Genomic DNA, 23,637 nt, shown 5'->3' on the forward strand with positions numbered 1-23,637 from the left:
CCCCCGCCCGCGCCCCCGCCGCCCGCGCCCCCCGCCTGCGCCCCGCCCGCGCCCCGCTCCCGGGCCAGCGCGGGGAAGCCTTCGTCGGGGGGCCCGGCGCCCGCCGCGTTCGCGTTCTCGGCCGCCGGGAGCACCGGCAGGCTGGGCGGGGCCGGCGGCGGCGGCGGCGGCTGCGGGCCGGGGGGCGGGTTCTTCACCAGCAGCAGGCTGTCACCTGGGGAGGAGGACACGCGGAGACGTGACATGCTGACAGCGCTCGGCCCCGGCCCCGCACCCCCGCCGCCCCGAGAGGGGCCCAGGTCCTTAACCGATTTCCCCTGCGGCTTCGTGCGAGTCGCAGGCAATCTGGGCCTCAGTTTCTCTGAAAAGTGAGGGGATTGAGCTAGGCCAGAGGCCGTGTTCCCTGTGGCTCTGGGGCTCCTTGACCCTCTGACCTGCCCCAAGCCACCTGGGGTGGGTGGGGGGTGGGGAGAAGCACCGGAAGTGCGTGGGGCAGGCAGCAGGCAGTTAGGAGAGGGAACCCCTCCAGAAAGCAGGGGCAGGGAGGCGGGGATGGGGGTGGGGATGCAGCTATTCGGAAGTCCCGTTGGAAGGGAACTGGCAGAAAATACTAAGACTTAATTGCATTCTGATGTTCAATGCTAATTTATCCAAGGAGAATCTCTCCACTGGGGGGGAAAGAATGTACCAGAACGTATCCAAGGTGAAAGCCAGACAGGAGGCCCACAGACCAAAACCATGCTGCCATTTTCAGTCAGGTTTCCTCTAAGCAAGTGGCCTTCAGACTTGAACAGCAGCATGGTCCCGGGCCCACCCTGGAGTCTGACCCCATCTACACCCTGACCACACGGGACCGGGGCTCTCTCCACCCGGTGTGGAGGCAGCTGCCCTGTCAGCCTCCCCAGAAAGCGCTGTTGTGGCCCACACACCGCGGCCTTTTCCTCGGACCCTCGGGTCCTCCACTACCTCGGGGTCAGCGGGGCACCCAGTCCAGGCTCTGAGCAGCAGAGCAGCGCGCCAGGCCCAGCCGTCCAGACTTCTGCTTGCAGAACTCCTTTGTGTGCCCACTGTATTTAGGGGTCTTCTTACTCCTTCACCCCCCCCCCCCCCAGTGCCCGTTCACTGTCCTCTCTCCCTGGAGGAGCCCTTCCTCCACTGAGGGGCAGCTGGTGGAAGAATCTTTGTTCCCACCTCTTGTTGGCATCCTCCGCCCAGGTCCCGTCTGCTCCCTGGAGGCCATTTCTCAGGCCACATCTACCATGCTCCCACCCCTTTCCCCTCCATGCTCATCAGTGTCTGACTGAGGCCTGTCCTCCTTACACGACACCCCTAAGTACATGGGGCCCAGCCTGCCCTCTCCATCCCCATCAAAACTGAGCAGGCAGAGAGCCCCCTCCACAGGACAGGGGCCAGCAGCCGAGGCTGAAGTAACTCTCCTGGCCTCGATCCCGGGTGCCAGGCCTTCAATCCTGGGGGACCGACTGTGGGCCTTGCTTGTCCCTCCACACGATCTGCGATTCTCACTCCTTCATAGGTGTTATTCTCAAAAGGACTCCAAGGAAACCACATGCATAGGAGCCTCCATCTCAGGGGCTGTTTCCCAGGAAACCCAGCCTGAAACGGTCCTAATCCTACCCAGATAACTCTTCAGACTCCGTGTGCACGTCAATCCACTTTTCTCAACCTTTGATCTCCCTTCCTGACCCAGCGTGGCTCCCGTGGTCAGCACTGGGGTCACTTGCCATGAAACGCCCTTTATGCCTCTGTTCCTCTCCTCTCCTCTGCCCTGCTTGCCTGGGGACCCCCAACCGTGCTCAAGCAGCTGAAGACAGCTAGAGAAAATTGCACAAATCTCAAAAGCACCCCCCCCCCCAGCGAGGCACCCTACTACACTTCTCAGTGTGCCCTCCTTTTCCATCCTTTGCGAGAATGTCGTCATACCTTCTCCTCCAGCCTCTAAAGTGAGCACTTTTACTCTAGACCTCACTGGCCAGGAACTGATTCAGACAGAAGCACAGGACCTCGTTCTGGCTGATGACATTGAGAAGGAGGCTTCTGGGAGTTTCCTCACTCCTTAGAGTGCAGGAAGGATGGCCCATCCTTTCCCTCTGGTCTGGAGGTGATTGCTTAGAACAGCTGCCGCCATCTTGCCCCAGTCATACCAAGGGAGCGGAGCCGAGAGCTGGAAAGAACCTGGGTCCCGGATGATGTACTGAGGCTGAAACTGAACTGCCTCTTAGTTCTATAGGAGAAAACAGGTCTTTGTTCCTCAGGGCAGTTTGAATCAGGGTTCTAAAGCTAATGGAGAGCAGCCTACTGGACAGAGGTCCAGTTATCCCCCAACTTAAAAGAACACTCTCCCTGGACCCCACGTGCTCCCAGGCTCCAGCTACAGTCTCACCTCATCTCTGACCTCATCTCTGTTCCTTTTCATACCAATATTCCTGACGAGTGCTCTACCCTTGCTTTTACTGTTTGCTTTCAAACTCTGACAGTCAGGCATGTGTCCTAGCACACCACCGAAACAACTTCTGTCAAGGTCACCAACAACCTCCAACCTGCCAAATCAATCCACCTGCCTCTTCCCAATCCGGCATAGTCAACCCCTCCTTGTGTTTGAGCTAGTTGACCCCTTCCTCTCTTGAGAGAGTCTCTTCTCTTAGCCTGGGTGATGCCCTTGCTCCTCTGGATTTCCTCCAGGCTCACACCTGGGCCTCTTTCATTCTTTGTCTACATTCTCCCTAGATCTCAGAGAGTCCCCAGCCTTAAAACAGCCTCTGTGTAATAATTTAGCAGGCCTTTGTCCTTGGTTCCTAGGAGGTAGCCTCTAAATCCTTGGAATTTCCAGGGTGATAGGAATGTCTTTGTTATTCGTGGTAGGCTCTGATGTTTTATGCTGACGGGGTAATTCACGGTAAGTGCCTCAACAGTTTAAGCTAACTAAACAGTTTAAGCTAACGGGAGGACTCAGGATGGGGGCTGGGTATGCCAGAAAGACCATCCACAGACAGGATTAGAGGGTTGGGGCTTTGAGCCCAACCTCTGGAGAGGGGACGGGCTAGAGAATGAGTTCACCTCACGGCCAGTAAGTAGTTCAATCAATCATAAGTACGTATGGAAACTCCAGTACAAACTCTGGACACAGAAGCTTGGGTGAGCTTCTCTAAAGGGCAATGCTCTGTGTATTGTCACACATCACTGTGCTGGGACAGTGACACTCCTGATCCCACAGGGAGCAGACAACAGCTTTGTGTTTAGGACCCTTCTAGAATTGGTCCTATGGATCTCTCCTTTTGGCTAGTTCTGATTTGAATCCTTTTGCTCTAGTAAAACTAATTCTAAGTATAGTAGCTTTCCGAGCCCTGTGAGCTGTTCTAGTCAACTGCTGAACCTCAGGGGTTAATGGGAACCCCTGGATTTGTAGCCAGCCAGTCAGGAGTGAGTGGGCTGGGGACCCTCGAACTTGCAGCTGGTGTGTGAATAAGAGCAGTCTTGTGGAGCAGGGCCCTTCACCTATGAAGTTTGGTCTAATTCCAGGTAGTTGCAGTGAGAAGTCGTTGCAAGCTACAATCCCCAAATTCATGTAGCCCCAAGCTCTCCCTTGAACTTCAGACCCCGCTGTTCATCTGCCTACCTGATGCCATCTCAGATCGACAGGCCCAACGTAGAGCGCTGGGTTTACACAGTAACCTGGCTCTCTCCCAGGACTCACCATTTCAGTAAAGGGCGCCACTGCTCTCCTGGTTCTTCAGGGCCCAACCCTGGGTGTCACTCTTGACCGCTCGCCCACCACACATAGTCCCTTAGCGACACGTCCAGAGTCTGTCCTGAATCCCGTCCACTTCTCTCCCTGAGCACTGACCCCATCCCAACTCTGACGGATGGTCATCTCTTCACCTGCTCTGTACCAACCACTTTAGCTTCCTAAATGGCTTCCCTGCTTCTGGCTCATGGTTCCCCCCGCACTGCAGTCCGTTCCTGAACTTATCTTTTTTAAAATGTAAACCCGGGGGCACCTGGGTGGCTCAGTTGGTTCAGCGTCTGACTCTTGATTTTGGATCAGGTCATGATCTCGGGGTCCTGGGATCGAGTCCCAGTCAGGCTCCCTGCTCAGTGGGGAGATTGCTTCTCCCTCTCCCTCTGCCCCTCCCCCCTGCTCTCTCTCTCTCTAATAAATAAATAAAATCTTAAAAAAAATACACATTCTTTAATATACAATTGAGGAATCCCTTTTACTAAAATACATCGTCCAGGGCGCCTGGGTGGCTCAGTTGGTTAAGCGACTGCCTTCGGCTCAGGTCATGATCCTGGAGTCCCTGGATCGAGTCCCGCATCGGGCTCCCTGCCGAGCAGGGAGCCTGCTTCTCCCTCTGACCCTCCCCCCTCTCACGTGCTCTCTCTCTCTCATTCTCTCTGTCTCAAATAAATAAATAAAATCTTTAAAAATAATAATAATAAATAAATAAATAAATAAATAAATAAATAAAATACATCGTCCAGTTAGGCTGAAGTCAGATAGGACACCAGGTCTTTCTTGCATACCCCCGGGCTGGGGAAAGGAGTTTGGCAGGGACGGGTACCTGTGTTTTACAGGTTCTGTGTTTAACTCTCTCCTCCCACTACCCTCTCTCCTTCCAGCTCCTCTCCAGAAGACATGATTCCATGTCTTTATTTTTTTATTTTTTTTATTTTTTTAAAGATTTTATTTATTTATTTGAGAGAGAGAATGAGAGAGCGAGAGAGAGCACATGAGAGGGGGGAGGGTCAGAGGGAGAAGCAGACTCCCTGCTGAGCAGGGAGCCCGATGCGGGACTCGATCTGGAGACTCCAGGATCATGACCTGAGCCGAAGGCAGTCGCTTAACCAACTGAGCCACCCAGGCGCCCGATTCCATGTCTTTAAACTTCAAAGAAACCACAGGTGAGATACTAATTTCAACATTAACAAGTGGAAGGCAGGCCCACTTTGGGAGAAAGTCAAGAGGCTCCGGTGACTGGGCCCGTAGGAGGAGCATTTCCAGATGCTTCTGTCACCCAAACTCTGGGCACTGCCTCCCCAGTACTAAGGTTCGAAGGCCTCCCAGAGATAAAACATGAAGCAAATCATTCTATGACTCGGTGTATCCAAATTGAGGAGGTAAAATGATCCGGTCACTCGCAAAGCCTTGCAACCTCTGCACGGACTCCCCTAGATCCGTCCCCACAACCGCACAGGTCTCCAGGAAAAGCCTTGTCCAGGCCCACGTACTCCTAGCCGACTTGGAAAAATCAGATGGTAGCATCGAGGGACAAAGGTTTGGGCAGAATTCCTGGCATGAGGTTGGATGAACTAGTATGTATGCCTTCAAGGCCAGAAATAGTGGCCTGAGCACCGTCAGGAAAGAAGTGGAAACTGCTGGCACTTCTTCCCGTCCTCACAGACAGTGACCTGGCTTCCCCTGTCCCATCCCCACCCCAGCAGCAGGTCAGAAGAGGAACCACTTTAAGTTCTATTTGAAACAAGGGCACACTGCTCCTTGCCCACTCCTCCAGCCCCGGCCTGCCCTTCCAGACTGGACTAAATTTGTCTCAGACACTGGGATCCACTTACCTGACTTTTAAATGGCTTTCCAGATCAGAAATAATCTATGTCCTCAGCTCTGCCCTGGACTTTAAGCTCCCGGAGGGTGTCAGGAGTGTGCACAAGGAATATATTGTTTAGCTGCTCCTTCAACACTCTGACCAGCAGACGCTAAGTCAGCCGTCTTGAGAACAAGGAGATGGTAGCGGGTCTGGCAAGGAATGCCAGCCAGACGCTAAGTGTTAAATAATCCACAAACATATGCCTAAGGTCCGTGGCCAATAAGTGGAACTTCAAAAAAAGACCCAGGAGACCCAAGTCAGGTGAGACGTTTGGTCCCATACCTGTTGTGGGTAAACAAAACAAAACAAAACCCTTCTCCCTATCTGAGCTTCAGTATCTTCGCCAGCTACTGTGGGGTGCCCGCTCAGGGCTGGCTTGGGGCTCCGGCCAGTGTTTTCTGGTACGTGAGCCACCCACCACCATCACCTCCTGCTCAGGTACCAGTGGGCCAGCTCCCTCCCAGCCCACCCTCCCTGCCCTGCTCTTAGGGGCTGAACCACGTCCCCTGGAAAGATGTGTTGAAATCCAAACCCCCAGGACTGCAGAAAATGACCGTATTTGGAAATGGGATCTTCACAGAAGTAATTAGTTCAGATGGGGTCAGACTGGAGTAGGGTAGGCCCTGAAGACAGCCAGGTGAAGACACAGACACGCAGGCAGAACACCACGGGGGACAAAGGTAGAGACGGAGCGACGCACCTACAAGCCAAGGGAACGCTAACCCTCGCCACAAACACCAGAAGCTAGGGATAGGCAAGAAAGGGTCCCCTACGGCTTTCAGAGAGGGCACGCTCCTGCCGACCCCTCGACTTTGGACTTCTGGTGTCCAGAACCGGAAGAGACAACACATTTCTGTTGTTTTAAGCCACCCAGTTTGTGGTACTTTGTTAAGTCAGCCCTAGGACAGAAACACACCGGCCATCCTCCAAAAGGAAAGGGGACAGTGGTCTGATACAGATGGGCGAAAGGCTGGCATGACAGAACATCACCTACGGGGGGGCGGGGGAAGCGGAGGCAAGCAACCATCCCCGCAGATGAAAGACCAGGGGCCCCAGGGGGCGCGTTACTCACTGGGGCCAGAATCTAATCCGAGCTCTCCTTCCATTGAGTCGCGAGGGCCCCATGGGTACGGCTGTTCCTCCTGCTTGATCCATGACAGAATGTCGTGCGCCGAGATGAGAGACTCTGTTGATGGAAAGAAGGCGGTCTGAGATGCTGTTCACGTCCACTGAGCCTCCCATCAGAGGTTAGAGAACCATCACGTGCAAAGGTCCCTGCTGGCGCTCGCAGGGCACGTGGCGGTAGTGGTCTCGCGTTTCATACTGGCCGTCCTCACCCTCCCTGCCCTCAGACGTGGTATCTCGCTCGTGCTCACTACATCGGGAGTCGGCCAGGGAGGAGGCGGCCCGACCCAGTGTCTGCGCGGACGCAGAACCGAGATCGGAACCTGCGTCTCCCAGCTCTGTCCACGGAGCCCCAGAGCAAACTCTGGGTCCAGAACAGGCCAGAGGGCAGCCTGCTGTCTGACGGCCCGCGGGACCAAGGGCTGAGTGGTAGGACTTCAGAACCAGCAGCCAGAGAAGCGGTGAACAAAGGTCTCGAGAGAGCTGGAGTGTAGACTGTTGACTCTCTATCAGGAAGGGCTGGCTTCCCCTCCTGGCCTGGACCCCTTCAGTTTCTCCACTGTGAAGTTGTAGGGTTGAAACAACAAGGAATGCTAGATTTTATGTCTGATCTTCTCTTCCTGGTATGTGGGGGAGGATGAGACTATGGGTCATAACCAAACGAGAGGACACTGGACTTCCCCAGCTGTGCAAGCACATGCGTGCGTGCGTACACACCCACAGATACCCACATGGACACACCCCCCCACACCCCCACACATGCACACACACACACACACACATATGTGTGTGCAGGCCCCAGACGGGTGGAGCTTCTTTACTGTTCTATATGCCTGGACCCTACCCAGAAGTTTCTTGGAAGACATTTAACTAGTGTTCACCCAGGAAAACTTGCAGAAAATGTAAATTTCTTTCTTTCTGTCACAGAAATATACCCAACTTTTAAAAGCCTTTCTGGTTATGTTTATTGTTCAAAAACTGTTGTTGCAGAAATAATTTTAGTATCAGTTACGTTGACACAATAAATTATCAATTTAATGATTCATTTAGAAAAGTCCTCTGTTGGGGTGCCTGGGTGGCTCAGTCATTAAGCGTCTGCCTTCGGCTCAGGTCATGATCCCGGGGTCCTGGGATCGAGCCCCACGTCAGGCTCCCTGCTCTGCAGGAAGCCTGCTTCTCCCTCTCCCACTCTCCCTGCTTGTGTTCCTGCTCTCACTATTTCTCTCTCTGTCAAATAAATAAATAAAATTAAAAAAAAAAAAGAAAAGTCCTCTGTACTTTACGAATGGTTACATTCCAAAATCCGTACGAAGTTCCTAACTGAAGAACATGCTGTATTTTATTCTCTGAGCCTTTCACTGGCCTTTAACCAAAAGTGATCAGATTGATTTCCCCGCATACAAAGTTCAGTAAGAGTCTCCTTGTCCTTGATATTCATCCTGGTATCTTGCTCACCTGAATTGGGGTCCGTTGGAATATCTCTCTCTGCCAGATCCTGCTGATCCCATACGCATGGGTGCTCCTCCTGTTTAATCCGGGACAAGAGGTCCTGGGCAGAGGCCGGGGAGTCTGTGGGAAAAGAACAACGGAGGCGTCAGGGGACACGAAATGCCTGCAAGTTTGTGCGCTGAGTAAATCTCTCATTTCCTGCAATTATTTCTATTCCTTAAAATTCAGGCATAATTAAAGTATGCTAATTAATTAAAGGTTTAAGTCGGCTTGGCCCCAATTAATGGAGCTTTTGCTGCAAATAAGGGTATACTATAGGGGAGCGTCATTCACGGTGACTTCGAGAGAGTCTTGCTGTGCTTTGGAAACTTCAGTCCTTAGACTGAGACTCAGCTTGAGTACAGACCACCACCATGGACAGAGGTATTCTTAAGGGGATTTTCCAGAACAGCATGCCTTCCATGAAGCTGTTTAGATCCACCATTTTATTGGAATTTTTCTTTCTTTTTCTTTTTAGATTTATGTATTTATTTTAGAGAGAGAGAGACAGACAGACAGTGAGCACATGAGCAGGGGGAGGGGGGAGGGAGAGGGAGAGAATCTCAAGCAGACTCCGTGCTGAGCAGAGAGCCCCACGCAGGGCTCAGTCTCACGACCCTCAGATCATGACCTGAGCCAAAACCAAGAGTTGGACGCTTAACTGACTGCACCACCCAGGCGCCCCTTATTGGGATTTTTCTAAGGTGTATGCTACATTTTTCCTCTGCAGTCTGTTAAAACTCATTTAACTTCATTGCCTTCTTATCTCTTACAGATTTCTTTGAAGATATTAATACTGTGCCGCCGTCCAGGAGCATGCTTGATGGAAAGGCACCGGCCTTTGCCCCACTCAGATGCCGCTATCACTCAACCTGGGAGTGTGAGGCTCTGACTAAGAGGGGCTAAGGCTTGTGGAGCTCTAACCTGTGGATAAGTATGTTACTAGATCTTGTGATGGGTAATTCTGTGACAGCCAGGCCACAGTACACACAGAGTTGGCCAGACATTATTCTAATTTTTTTTTTAAGATTTTATTTATTTATTTGTCAGAGAGCAAGAGAGCACAAGCAGGGAAAGCAGCAGGCAGAGGGAGAGGGAGAGGTCGACTTCCCGCTGAGCAGGGATGTGCGGCTTGATCCCAGGACCCTGGGATCATGACCTGAGCTGAAGGCAGATGCTTAACTGACTGAGCCACCCAGGCGCCCCCAGACATTATTCTAGAGGGTTCTGTAAACGGATTTTATTTTTTGAGAAGATTAATATTTCAATCAGCAACCCCTGCCTTTCATAATGTGGGTGGGCCTCATACCAACAGGTGAAGGCTTCCATAGAAAAAGACAAACCACCCCCAAGGAAGAGGGAATCCGGCCAGAAGACTGTGCTGGGTCTCCAGCCTGCAGATTCTGGACATGCCAGCCTCCACAATCACTGAAGGCAGTTCCTTAAAATCAGTCTGCCTGGCTGTGTCTCTCTCCACACGCAGATACATACCCACACACACCCTGTGGGTTCTCTGGAGCACCCTAATACACATATGCTCTCAGAGGCTTCTCACACAGAGTCCAGCTGGAACGTCACCTAAGAGGAAACCCACCCCGCCCCCCAGACTACCCCACGGGCACAGAGGCAACAACCCATAAATACTTGTTGAAAACAACGAAAGCTCTTCCCAGTCAGGAGCAGGTCCTATGGACTGATATGTTCCCAGACCACAGCGCTTCATCATAAAGTTTCTTACACTTAGTACTTCTGCCCTGGTGCTCCTCTTCAAGGGGAGGAAGGAATAGTTAAAAACTGATATAAAAAGAGAGGTAACAGGACGAGCTAAGCCCAGATGTGCTATGTTTGTGCCCTACGGGAAAACCTGTCTCTCTGCCCACTCCGGACCCAACTCTTACATTTCCAGCTCTGGCCTCTGATCTGCCACACATGACGGATGCTGGGGGCCTGCAGACCATGCTGGCCCTTTCCGCTCCCTCCCTGGCTTAGGGCAGCTACTGGGCTCACTCACCAGTAATGGACTCCGTGGGGATGGCTCTTTCCTCCAGGCCCCGCTGACCCCGGACACATAGGGCTTCCTCCCGTTTCACCTGCGAGGATGAATCCTGTGCAGACACCAGGGGCTCTGCTCCTGGGGAGAGAGAAGGATGTCATTTGGGGTTTTTTCTGAACAATCATCACCCAGATGTTCTCAGGGTCAGGAATACAGCTGACAGCACATATAAGCACAGGAGCCTCGGGCTCCTGTGGGCAACTGCGGGAAGCAGAAGGTTCTGGGAGCAGAGAAATAATCAGTATTCAGGACAAAGGGGTAGGCCAAGCCACGGGATGCGATGTAATGAGGCCCGGAGAGAGTTCCAAAAATGGCCCAGCCTGGGTTTGGTGCTAATCAGGGCAAGGCCAGAAGTTTGACCTCTGTGTACAAGATGTTCATGTTCATTTTTCACCCGTCAGAGAGAGGTAGCCACACACACACACACACACACCATCACAGCCTCCTGCCTGGCCCCAACCTGGATGGATAATGCAGTGTCCTCACACATACAGGACAATGATATATCCTCTCTGTAGACCCCAAGATGTGACAAACAGGGTGTGTCCTGATGTTCTGTGGTGTGACGTACTAGCCCTGAGAGCAGGCGGCTCAGGTGGCCGGGGGGAGATCAGAGGAGGAACCGGAAGACTTGGATCCTGGTTTCCACTGTGCCCCCAGCCCAGCAGGTGAGCCAGCCGACCTCTCTGGTTCTCGGCCTGCTCGTTCCACCCACAACACGGGCACAGCGGTCACCATGCCAGCGCACGCACAGTGATGGATGACAGCTAGGTGACACTGCTGAGGTCCAGGGCCGTAAGCATGAAGGGCTGCCCCAGCTGCTGACCTCAGCCCCTGCAGTGCTTGAAGATGGGGAGCGGGCCGCCAGATGAACTGTCCGCAACACGCCAATGTGCAGAGACAGAGCTGATCAGTGGTGGCCAGGGGCTGGGGGCTGGGGGGAGGTGGGAGTGACTGCTCACGGGTCTGGGGTTTCCCGTGATGAAGAGGTTCTGGAATTAGATCATGGTGATGGTTGCACAACTTTGTGAACCCCTGAGTGGACTTTATTTATGGCATATGAATTATATTCCAATGAAGAGAACAGACTGGAAAGGAAGGGGCTGCCTCTGAGTGACCTTCTAAAGGAACTTGCTGAAGTGGGGTGCCTGGGTGGCTCAGTCGTTAAGCGTCTGCCTTCGGCTCAGGTCATGGTCCCAGGGTCCTGGGATCGAGCCCCGCATTGGGCTCCCTGCTCCGCGGGAAGCCTGCTTCTCCCTCTCACCCTCCCCCTGCTTGTGTTCCTTCTCTCGCTGTGTCTCTGTCTGTCAAATAAATAAAAAATAAAAAATCTTAAAAAAAAAAAAAAGGAACTTCCTGAAGAAGGGCAGAGTTTGTATGATAAGGCAGAGAACACAGTTCAGGCTCGGCTGCACTAGGGGCAGCACCCCTCAGGAGAGCTGAGGGCCTGACGAAAGGCCTCCGGGGCACAGCCAGGACTATAGCCCTGGAACCTTCCATCCCAGTGAGAGCTGACCAGGGACAGCGCTATCAGGAACTACATCTCCTCAGCTCCTCTCCTGCCCTGCCCTGGACCTGGGGCTCTTTTCAGCTGCCATCACCTGTGTCTGGATCCATTAAGATTTCTCTCTCTTCTGGGTCACGCTGCTCCCACACGCAAGGCTCTTCCCTGGGCTCCACCTGGGATGGAGCATCTGGCTTGGGCACTGCACCCTCCGTGTCTGGAATGAGTCGGAGGGGAAGGAAGGACACACAATGAAGTTGACCAACAGATCCCGATCAAGGGCAGCCGCAGAAGTCTCCCCCACCCAAGACCCCCTCCCCAGCAGAGAGCCCCTCTCGGTGGTCGCCAATACCTATGTCAGCTCATCTCTTAGAAGGAACCCTGAAAACAAGCCAACAGATGCCCAATTTCCAGAGTAGAAATAGCAGGACTCCGAAAGCCAACAGCAGACAGACTGTGGCTCATCCATGGGGAGGTAGCGTGTAGTCACATGCCAATGATGCAGTTTGGCCGTATTCCAGAACAAAAGCAGTGCAGTGCTCAATGCTATAGTGACAGGCCCTGTTACTGGGTTTCTAACTGTCATCTTGTTATACTCATTCTTTCTTTATAGCGTTATGAACAGATAGTTACTTGCATTTCCATTAGGGATGAACACAAACACTTTGCCCAGGCTGATAAGCGTTTTACTGCCCTCTGCACAGACCGCTTGCCCTGGAGGAGGGAAGGGGCTCTTACCCAGGGACATCAGGGTTTTATAGTTCTCCTTAACAAGGTTGTTGTAAAGCTCCTTCTGCCATTCGTCCAAGTTCTTCCACTCATCCTCAGAGAAGTAAACAGCGATGTCGACAAACGTCACGGGAACCTTGGCCAAGAAGAGTTTTAGTCTGACACCTGCTTGCTTCTCCCCACAGCCTCCCCTCCGTCGGCCACGGGGCCCCTTCCACCCTAGAGCCTGCTTCTGCTCGCCATGGCTCCCCGTCCCCCAAATCCCAGCCCAGTCCACAGGAGTGGAGTCAGCCCACTCTATTCCTGATCTTCTCGTGCTCCCCAAACAAGGATGGTCAACACTACCTTTTTTTTTTTTTTAAACGCATTTAACCATATCCTCTGTAATTCCACGTTTAGGGAAACTGGGTCCCTGAAGGTAAAGCCAAAGTCAATGTGCTGCTTTTGGCACTCAGGGTGACAGAGGTGTGGAAGGTTCTCCGAGAGGGGATCAGTGAGCCGAGTATAGTAAAACCCTGTTACAAAACCTGTCTTTCCAGTCAGGTTATCTCAGTAAGGTACACAGTTACATTTTTGTCATTAAAACATGTAAATCTAAGGGCATGTGCTAGAGCTCCAGGATCTTGATCTGTTTCGTTCACCGCTATATCCCAAGCATCTAGAAGCAGAGAGTCTGGAGCCAGTAAATATTTGTTGAATACGTTGAGCGGCTGGCTGTTGCCAATACTAGAAAGTTCCACTGCAGCCTGAGTCATTCATCCCAGATGCCGGGCCCCTGTTATTTTAGGCGGTCTCATCTGTTCTATAAAACTGTTACTTCGGTTTGACAAGGGTCCTCTGGACTCATCTCGGATGCTCAGCAGCGTGGCCTTGCCTTGGCCCGCATCGTTCAGAATGGTTTCACTTCATGACTTCAACATTTGAACTTCCCTTCTCGGACACCCAGCCCTGCCCCCACCCACCCCCCACTCTCACACCCACAGGACCAGCCTTCCACTCGCACTCAGAAATCCAACCCCTCCCTTCTCCCTGGCCCTAATTTGAGTCCACTGGTCTTTGCACCTGCACACAGGGCCAAGCCAGCCTATGTGGCACCCATTAGGAAAGGACCAGCCCTCTGGGCTGCAGGCCCACTGGTGTCCAGCTCGGTGAGTGGGCAGCGCCTTTACACAAATTAGAAATGTCTGCTCTCGGGGCGCCTGGGTGGCTCAGTCGTTAAGCATCTGCCTTCAGCTCAGGTCATGATCCCAGGGTCCTGGGATCGAGCCCCGCATCGGGCTCCCTGCTCGGCGGGAAGCCTGCTTCTCCCTCCCCCACTCCCCCTGCTTGTGTTCCCTCTCTCGCTCTCTCTCTCTGTCAAAGAAATAAATAAAATCTTTAAAAAAAAAAAAAAAAAGAAAGAAATGTCTGCTCTCACATCGGGTGCTCATGACCCTACGGGTACCCTGTGCACCTGTGGTGTGTGCACTGTGTGTCACCCACCGACTGAGAGCTCACCCACCACCCATCTCCAGAGACAGAACAGAACTTTTAATTTCCTGGACCTTCCACCAGACTGGGGCATATCCCCAAGCCGCGAAAACCGATACAGACCACTTTCTTCATTTTCATTTCCTGCCCCTAGACAAAAGTCACACAATTCTGCAGGCGACATCCACCATACGTTCATACCACTCGTCCCAGGAAGCCTCTGGTGGATCTTGTGGACCTCTCCTGTGCTCTCTGGGAGGCTTCTTCCAAACTCTCCCCTCTCCCCAACCCTCCCCAGCCCCTCCCCCGTCTTCCCCATCTGTCCTGGATCCTGATCCCGGGTAGCTGCTGGCAAGCTTCCTTGCCCTTCTCACCAAGCCAACCCCCCACTAATGTGCCCTTCATTTCTCCTCCAGCCCCTGCCTGTGAAACTCGACTCAAACAAACTTTTCTCTTTGACATCTCAGGCTCTCCCTCTCCAGTGGCTTTCCCTTGAGGGTCATCCAACCTAAGATGAACCGCCACTCAACTCTGTTGTCTCAAGCAACTCTACTCTCCCTCTTCACTTAAAACACCCCAAGAGACACGCTTTGTGTTTCCTTCTTCACAATTCATGCATCCTTCAACGCCTTAAAATCTTGTCTATGAACTCCCCATGCTCTGAAACCACACCCTGGAAGGCTGTCAGTAGCCTCCTGTTAACCCTTACCCTTTCAGACCTCTTTGCAAGGCCAGATCACCTTTCTGGAATCTCCTGCTTGTCTTCCACGACTCTGCTTCCTCCTGCCCACTCAGCTTACTGCCTTCTCTTCCTCCCCCAACCCCAAGGCTCTGCCCTTACCTTTCCCTGTCCCTTCACTTTTTCCTCAGCAAGTTCACTCTTTGCACAACTTCAGTGGTTACCTCTGTGCGGATGATACTCTTCAGTTTTCCTTGTTCCCTATAGAGTTCAGATTTCAACAGCCCTCTGAGTGGCTCTGTTTAATCGCTTCTTAAGTACCTCAAACTAAATGTATCCAACACCAAGTTCAGCATCTTTTCCAACATGCCAACTCCTCTGCCTCACCTCACCATTTTTATGAAGAGTCACAATTCTGGAATCATATTCCCATAGTTGGAAAGAGCCATCACTACATAAAAACTTCCCTGTGCCAAGATACAGCAGAAGTCTGAGACCGGCCAGAGACGGCAGGGAGCCTACAGTCTAGCTGGACAGAAAAGACTGCCTGTGAATTATCTGTCAGCCAATTAACAGGCACACTAGAATCCAGGAGGCACAAAGGATCTGAGAGACAACAGCCCTCCTTGAATCTGACAAAGAGAATGCACTTAGCATGGCCAACAGTACACAATGAATTATAACTATTAAGAGCAACATTAATTAACTCTCTCATGGTGCTTCATGGCGGTGGGTTTTAAAATATGTCCACAAATTCTTTGGCAGTCCCTTCAAGAAAGTAGAGCCTAATGTTCCTCCCCTTTGGCATGGGCAGGATTTAGTGACTCGCTTCTAACAAACACATTAAGGAGTGATGTGTACAATTTCTGAGACTAGGTCATAAAAGACAGGACAGCTCCACCCCGGTCTCTCTCTTGGCTCACCCACTCTGGGGGGAGCCAGCTGCCATGTTGTGAGGATATTCAAGCAGCCATGTTGGGAGGTCCACACAGTGAGGAACTGAGGCTTTGCCAACAGCCAAGTGAGTGGGCCATCCTGGAGGCAGATCCTCAGGCCTCAGCCAGGCCTTCAGATCACCACCAACTCAGTCAATAGCTTGATTACAACTTCATGAGACTCTGAGCCAGAATCACTCAGCCAAGCTGCTCCTGAATTCCTAACCCACAGAAACTGCAAGATGACAAATAATTACTTTTTTTAGGCTGCTAAGTTTTGGGAGTAATTTGCTACACGGCAATAGAAAACTAAGATGACAGGGGCTCCTGGGTGGCTCAGTCGTTAAGCGTCTGCCTTCGGCTCAGGTCATGATCCTGGGGTCCTGGGATTGAGCCTCACATCGGGCTCCCTGCTCAGTGGGAAGCCTGCTTCTCCCCCTCCCTCTCCCACTCCCCCTGCTTGTGTTCCCTCTCTTGCTGTGTCTGTCAAATAAATAAAATCTTAAAAAAAAAAAAAGAAAGAAAACTAAGACGACAGGGTACATAGTGTTGTACATCCACAAAATCAGTGAATCCTCACAACCCGTGTCATAAATGTGTTGTCATCTTCATCTTACAGATGAGAACCCTGAAATTCAGAGTGACCAGCTGGGTATTTACTTACAAAATTATTTACTTATACTTTACTTCTTTCCAAAAGATATGGAGACCTAGAAGACCCAGTCCCTCACATGAAAGTGTGAGCTCTCCAGCTGGACAGAGTCACTCAGCAAACACCTTCTGGATACTGACCGAAGCCGGTGCAGTTATAGACAAGGAGACACAGCGGTGAACCAAGCAGAAATTACATTCTGGTCAGGGAAGACCATCCAAGAAGACACAAAAAGAAGTAAATATTTAAGGTGCCCGATGGCACAGTGCTTTGGAGAACATGGGAGCAGGGACGGGGAAAAGAGAGTGCTGAGACTGGGGGGATGTAGTTCTTTGGTGTTGGGGGGCCATGGAAGGGCAGACCCCTGATGGAAGCGATGGGGAGGGAGCCAGGCAGGTTCCCAGGGAGGGAGCTTTCCCGTGGAGGGAGGTCCCTGAGGTGAGACTGTGTGGCTGGAAAGGAGTGGACAAGAGGGGTGGAGGGGAGATGAGGTCAGAAAGGTGGGGCCGGAGAGGGGGCCCCTGACGGAACAGGGGCTTTTATGCTGCATGAGGTAGGAAGCCAGTTGGGGGTTTTAAGCAGAGGTAACTGATTTATATTTTTAAAGAATCACTCTGGCTACTCTGCTGAGAACAGATTGTAAAGGGTGAGGGACAAGGACGGGGACAAGGAGACCAGGCAGGAGGCCATGGCAACTATCAGAGGCGAGGTGACGGAGTCTCTCACCAGATGATGGTGGGAGCAGTGGAGGTGGAAAGGAGTGGTCAGCCTGGGGACAGTATTTTGAAGAAAACTCAGATGGCATTTACTAATATATCGGAAGGAGGGCTGAGAAAGAGCAGAAGCAAACATGACCCCAAAGTTTTTGGCTTGAGCCACTGGAAGGGTAGAGTTGTCTTCACGGAGACGAGGATGGGGTAGAACAGGTTTCAGGCGGAATATGGGAGTTCAGTTTGGTCGTGTTAAATCTAAGATATTTACCGAGTCCTGCTGCATTAGCAGGTAAGCATGTGAATCTGGCATTGAAGAAGGAAGTCTGGGCAAGAGACAGGGAGAGAGTGGGCGGGGGAGACTGCATTTGGAAGCTGACAGCACACAGGCTGCATTTAAAACCCCGAGACTGAGTGAAATCATGAGGGAGGGAGTGTAGATAATGAGCCAAAGGTCATTACCCAGCCCTGGACCACTCCAAACATAAAAGGTCAGGAAAAGAAGGTGAAGCCTGTGAAGGAGACTGAGCAGGAGCCACTAAGAGATAGGAACAGAATCAGGAGAGGTCACCTGGAAGCCCCGTGAAAAGGTGTCTCAAGGAGGGGGTGGCCACCTGCATGCAACGCCACCTTCAGGGCAGAGAAGATGAAGGCCGAACTGAGTGTGGACATCATGAGGGTGTTGGCAAGACCAACAGGATGGAGAGGTAGGAGCAGAAGCCTGATTGGCAGAGACTCCAGAATGATCCAATCACAACCTTACTGGAATGCTGAGAATAGAGGAACACGCTCAATGAGACCGTGGAGGACGCAGCAGCAGAATCCAGAGAGTCAGAAACTCAAAGAGGATGTGAGGCCTAGTTTCTTCTACAGATGGATTTCAAGGAAAAATGAAAGAGATGAAGGAGGAACTGACAGATTTAACAAGACTTAAAAGACATATCCCCTTCTTAAGTTCTGATTCAGACAAACTAATAGAAAACAAATTAAACTGTGTTTGGAAGACAAGAACATTTGAACACTGACTGGATACCTGAGTAGGCGGAGGCTTTTGTGGTGGCGGTAGTAACACTGAGGTCTTATTTCAGAAAAAAGAGTCTCTACCTTTCAGAGCTACACACTGAAATACTACCAGGAAAAAAAAAAAAGAAAATAGACTGATGCCTGAGACTGGCTTCAAAATAAAACAGGAGGGGATGTGGGGGGCGGGCTTTAAAGCAAACAAGACTGGCCGAGAGCCAACAGCTGCGGAAGCTGGATGATGGGTCCGTGATGGTTCCTCACGCTATTCTATGCACTTGTGTGGATGTTTGAGTTTTCTATAATAAAAAGGTTAAAAAGGACAGGGAGAGAAGGAACTGGAGACAGCAAATACATGTTTAAGGAATTCTGCTTAACGAGGAGAGAAATGAGGCACCAACTGCAGAGAGAGGTCGAGCCTAGGGAGGTTTTCATCACAGAGACGCGTGATGTTCTAGGACGTCTAGAACGACCAGTAGGGGGAAGAGCTGATGACACAGAGGGGAATGGGGGGAAGGCGGGTGGGTGGGGGGAGTCAGCAAAGGGGGGAAGGGTGGGCCGGCGAGGCCACGGGAACAGGGAAGGCAACAGGCTTGAGGCAGCATCGGGTGGGTGAGGGTCGTGGCTGAATGTGTGCCTCTTTAGTGACTCCATGTTCTCGGTAGACCAGAAGGCTGGGTCATCGATTGACAGTACAATGTTGATGATCCGGGGGTGAGGGGGCGGGGTGGGTGCAGGAGGCGAGGGAATGGAAGGGGGAAATGGAACATGAATTCTGAGCTGCAAGAAAGCCAGCAGAGGGGATGGTCACAACTTCCTAGCAATTCCAGTCAGCGTGGTTTGCCTCGGCCGCGTTCCAATGAGCACGTACAAAGATAACCAATGACAAATGGTCCTCTGTAGGTGCCAAGTGGAAACCCAAGCATGACGAGCGGCAGGAGTCTGCAGACACCCAGATACCTCGGGGGTATTGGGAAAGGTGACAGGAAAGCCTGACAGACAGAAGCAGGCAGATTCTGTGGGGAACGGGTGGAGGGCAGCCTCGTGGAGGTAGAACATTCATGACTCAGTTGTTTAAGTGGAGGCAGGCTTTAAGAGACACTGAAATAAGGGGCACCTGGGGGGCTCAGTCAGGTGAGCGTCCAACTCTTGATTTAGGCTCAGGTCATGATCTTGGGGTCATGAGATCAAGCCCCACGTCCAGCTCCACGCTCAGGGAGTCTGCTTAAGATTCTCTCCCTCTTCCTCCGCCCCTCCCTCCCTGCTCCCCCCACCCCCCGTGTGCGCACTCTCTCTCTCTCTCTCAAAAAACAAAAAGAGAGAGAGAGAGAGAGACACTGAAATCATACAAGAGGAAGCCAGAGAATTTTGTGGGAAGGACCGGCCAAATGAAATTGAGAGTTTCGTTGACATGTGCTGGTCCTCACTTCCATCCCTGTCCCTGGGGACCACCACGTACCTTGGGGACCTCCCCCTTGCTGCCTGGGGGCAGTCTCAGGACCCAGAAATTTCGGTTCCTCAGCAGGTTCTCCATGTTCTCCAGCCGCCTCTGCAGCAGCCCGTACTCCTGCAGCAGGGTCCCCAGCACGGCCCACTTGCTCTCCATGTGGTTGCTGAACTCCACGGCCGTCTTCTCGCAGTCGGCCAGCTTCTTCTCGGCCGTCCCCGTCCGCCCCTCCAGATTTAGCAGCTGGCTGGCCTGGGCCTCCACCTTCCTTTCCACGGCCTGGATGGCGGCCACCACGGTCCAGAGTGAGATCTCTGCCGTGGGCAGCTGGGGCTCTCTCATCATGCGGTCAGGGAAGACAGGTGCCCTGTCTGGGAAGGGCGGGAACTGGAAAGGCATCGGTCGCCGGGCATCCATGTCCCACTCTTGAGCCTGTGTGCAGGGGGAGAAAGTGACAGCGGGGGCTGAGAGCCTATGTGAGGTGGGGAGGGGGGCCTGGGAACAGAGAACAACTAACCAGATGCCGCAGACTCTCGCCCCTCCCCCGTGCCCCCCCCCCCCAGGCTATGGTGTTCATTCCTGGCCCCAGCACTACCTCGAGGAGCCACCCGGCCAACCTTCCCATCAAGATCGGTCACTCGTTTACCCACGTGACCCTTCGTAAGCCAAGGCTGCAGACCCCCGCCCGCAATGTCACCTGCCGCTTTCACAGCGCAGCTGTCTCCTCGGGGGCTAGACCTGACGATGAACTCTCTCGAAAGTCACCTAGTGCCTTCTGATTCAAAGTAAGAATTCTGGCCTAAGTCACCTGACCCTAATCTCCCCTGCAATCTCCAAGCAGGTTAGGGCAAGAATGATTATCTCTGCTTTAAAGATGATGGAACTGCGGCACAGAGATGTGGCTGGTCATTCCGCGGCTCCTGGTGTCACCGCCCACCGGAGCAGAGCTAGGTGCTACACGTAACAAAAGCACGGCTCAGGTAAGTGCTGCCCCCATACCCGGCAGCTGTGACCAAGGGAGACCCCAGAGAGCCTGAGTGAGCAGGTGAGCAGCCTTTTTTCCATATCCAACTCCTGATTCATATTTTCTAAAATGAAAATAGGTTTGCCAAAAAACGTCATTCACCGAAGAGGGGACATGCCTGAGAGGAGAAGACTTTCTAGTCCACTTCCTGTCCCTGGAAGGTGAGGCCCCATGGGTCCGCGTTGGGAGCTGAGCCCTATGACCAAGAGAGGGTGGTCCCAGTTCACTGGTGACCTGGGAACTGTCCCCATACCGTATAGCAGTACCCAGGGCTTCCTGGCCAACAGCAGGGCTGATAACCAACTCTCCTGGCCATGTGGGATGGCAGGTGTCATTTTCTTTCCTCCCTGTTGCTGCTGACGAGGCCCTCGCGCTGGGCAAAGCGGAGGCCTGCTGCTGAGAGGTGACGTGGGCAGGCCAGGGACACGCACGCCAACTGCCCTAACTCAGAGCAGCTGTGATAGCCACAGAGGAACACCCCACAGCTTCCAGGGACTCGCTCCGAGACGTGGGATACTGGGAGCAGGGCCCTGGGTGCCAGACCCTGCTAAGTAAAGAGACCATGTTTCCATCAAAGCCATCCATCTGAGCTCATGCAGGCCTCGCTCCTGACGGCCCAGAGAAGGAGACAAGGGCTGACAGTGGAAGTTCAGAGCGTCACCAGGCCCAAATGACTTTTGGAAGGTCTGGAGAGGTAAGGCTGAAAAATGATCCCACACAGCAACTCCTGGCTCACTGGTCAGAGCCGGGGGAGAAGCAGGCTAGGAGCAGAGGGGGCTTCTGCGGGGCCAGCCCCGGGTCAGTTCCCACACTCGCCCGGGGAACACGACTCCGCTCTCGATCAGCACCACCGCCTCACGCTGTACACGGTACACAACTCCAAAGCACTGACTCTCAAAACTCGGGCGCACACTGAGATCCTTACGAAGCTTCAAGAACTGACGGGTGTCTACTCTCCACCCAGAGACGCCGATTTCACTGGCTGGGGACGAAGTTTGGGCGTCAGGAGTCTTAAAAGCTGCTCAGGTGACTCCAGTGTGCAGCCAAGTTTGCCAACGGCAAAGTCACCGCTCAATGGCCCCCTTCCTCCGTCACACCCGGTGCAAAGGAAAAGTGAATGACACGTTGTACTTGGTGAGAGATGGCAATACAACATTAATACAAATCTTTTTGTCCAGGTGGCTAGGGTGTGAACCCGATGGGGCACTCCGGTGCGCACACAGCCGGGGCCCGGGCACAAGTGCGCGAACGGGAGCCCGGGCCGGGGTGCGTGCCGCGGTCACGGCTCCACTAGGTCCCCGCCGCCTTCCCCGCGGGGCCTCCTCTGGGCGCGGGCACCGGGCCCGGGCAGCACGCGGCCTCGGGGCCTGCTGCTCGGCGGCGCGCGCGGGCCGGGCCTGCTCGGGCGCCGGGGCCGGGCGCGGGACTCGGGGCCGGGCCTGCTGGGGGCCGCTGCGCCCCGCCTGCCGCGCGAGTCCGCCCGCGCCCCGGCCCACCCCGGGCCTCCGATTCGGCGCCCGCACACCGAGGGCCCTCCGGCGCCGACGTGCGCCCCCCCCACTGCCCCCCGGCGCCCGCAGCCCCGCGCCCGCACCCCCAGCCCCGCAGCCCCGCGCCCCGCCCCCACGGCCAGGCGGCGCGGCCATGGCGCTGGGCGGGGGTGCACCCACCTGCATGGGCGGCATTCCCTCGGCCATTTCCCCGCGCAGCGCCGGCTCCTGGTGGCAGACCTCCTCCGGGGGCAGAGCCTGGGCCCAGCTCCAGCTCCCGCTGTCCAGCCCCAGGCCCTGGATGCCCAGCTGCTGAGGCTGCGGCCGTGTTGACACAAACTGCATCCTGGGAGTGCTGTTCCCCGCTCGGGCCGGCCAGGGAGAAGAAGAACGTTTTCCAGGCGCCTTCCCCCTCGCCGGGGCCGGACAGCTCCATCTACAGCCCGTAGGAGCAAACAGTCCCCTTCGGCGGCGCTCCCCGCCCCTGCGCAGCCAGCTCGCCAGCCAATGGTCTCCGAGCTCCTGCCCGCCTGCGGGGACCGGCGGGGGCCACTTCGGGGCCCAGGCCACTCCCACCGCCGCCCCCAAAGTGGCCCTGGGAGGATATGCTCGTCAGAGCCCTCCGTGTGGGATGGCCTGCCCCAAAGTCCCAAACAATGCCAGGTCCCGATTTCTGTTAATTCTGCAAATATGTATTGGGCTATCCCAAAGGAAAATGGTGCCTGACCCTTTTGAAAAATTTGCAAGACTAATTGTGTCTGCGGACTCTATCTTCTGGCCTTTGCCCTTCCCTCACGCTTTTGCAGGCTTGACCTCCCACTCTCCCTCCCCAGTCCAAATACACCGGGACCAATTCCAGGTCTTCGCATTGGTCTGGATGCTACAGAAGGGATCTGGGCTAATGTGTCAGAAGAGGGCCGAACTCCTCCTCCCAGGTAAGGCGCACCGCATTTCAGCAGCAGCCTCTTCCAAAACCTTTAAATGTAGGTCAACGTCACTTTGAAACATTAAGCCAAATCAGAGGAGGAACCAGGGGAAGGCTCGGGTAGGCTGATGCAGAAGATAGGGTGAGGGCGAGGAAATTCACTCATTCATTCCACAAATATTTACTGAGCAGCTACTATGTGCCAGGTACCACTTAGATGGTGGGCTTTGCATTTGCATATACCTGAGTTTAAGTTCCAAAATCACAGCGCTCTAGCTGTGACTGTGAGCAATTTAACTTCTGAGCTTCCGTCAGTCTCTCCAAATAGAAATGAAGCAAATAAGGTCTACTCCCCAGTTGTACAGTCAAATGAGATGAGATCAGTGCTTAGCACATAGCAGGCCCCCAACAAAGGTAGTTACTCCCCAAAGGTAAATCTTATAATTATCCTTAAAATTGTATCTACTTTGCTTTCCTAAATGACTGGGTCCTATCTTCTTAAGACAGAGACTCCAGAGCTCCTTACTGCCCTGTGTAGAGGAAGACCTGCCGCAGAATCAGCCCAGACGGGTACCCTTCTGTCTCACTGCACTTAGTAAAATAAAAGGCATTATCCCCCCAAGTGAGACATGTGCTTAAAGCAACATATTCAGAACAATTATCAAGTGCTTTCTCTGTTAGGCATCCTTCCTGGATACAGAAGGAGTATCTTGTGGACCGTCTTATCCTCAAGGAGCTTACAGGCTGCTGAAGGTTATGTTCCCA

General features: G+C 53.4%; 1 protein-coding gene across 1 annotated transcript in view; it reads right to left on the minus strand.

Annotated features, from left to right (window-relative positions):
- Positions 1–22,535, minus strand: part of ZNF282 (zinc finger protein 282) — a 23,535-nt gene extending 1,000 nt beyond the window's left edge. The window contains exons 1-8 of the mRNA XM_032401235.1: positions 22,128–22,535; positions 19,446–19,865; positions 12,530–12,656; positions 11,889–12,008; positions 10,246–10,365; positions 8,202–8,315; positions 6,694–6,807; positions 36–214 (exon numbers count right to left, since the gene is read on the minus strand). Of these exons, the coding sequence (XP_032257126.1) occupies positions 36–214; positions 6,694–6,807; positions 8,202–8,315; positions 10,246–10,365; positions 11,889–12,008; positions 12,530–12,656; positions 19,446–19,865; positions 22,128–22,292 (1,359 nt within the window). The 5' untranslated portion in view covers positions 22,293–22,535. The remainder of the gene's footprint in view (positions 1–35; positions 215–6,693; positions 6,808–8,201; positions 8,316–10,245; positions 10,366–11,888; positions 12,009–12,529; positions 12,657–19,445; positions 19,866–22,127) is intronic.
- Positions 22,536–23,637: the final 1,102 nt, after the last annotated feature.

Source organism: Phoca vitulina, unplaced genomic scaffold (assembly GCF_004348235.1).
Source record: "Phoca vitulina isolate PV1807 unplaced genomic scaffold, GSC_HSeal_1.0 scaffold4, whole genome shotgun sequence".
NCBI classification, from domain to species: Eukaryota; Metazoa; Chordata; class Mammalia; order Carnivora; family Phocidae; genus Phoca; species Phoca vitulina.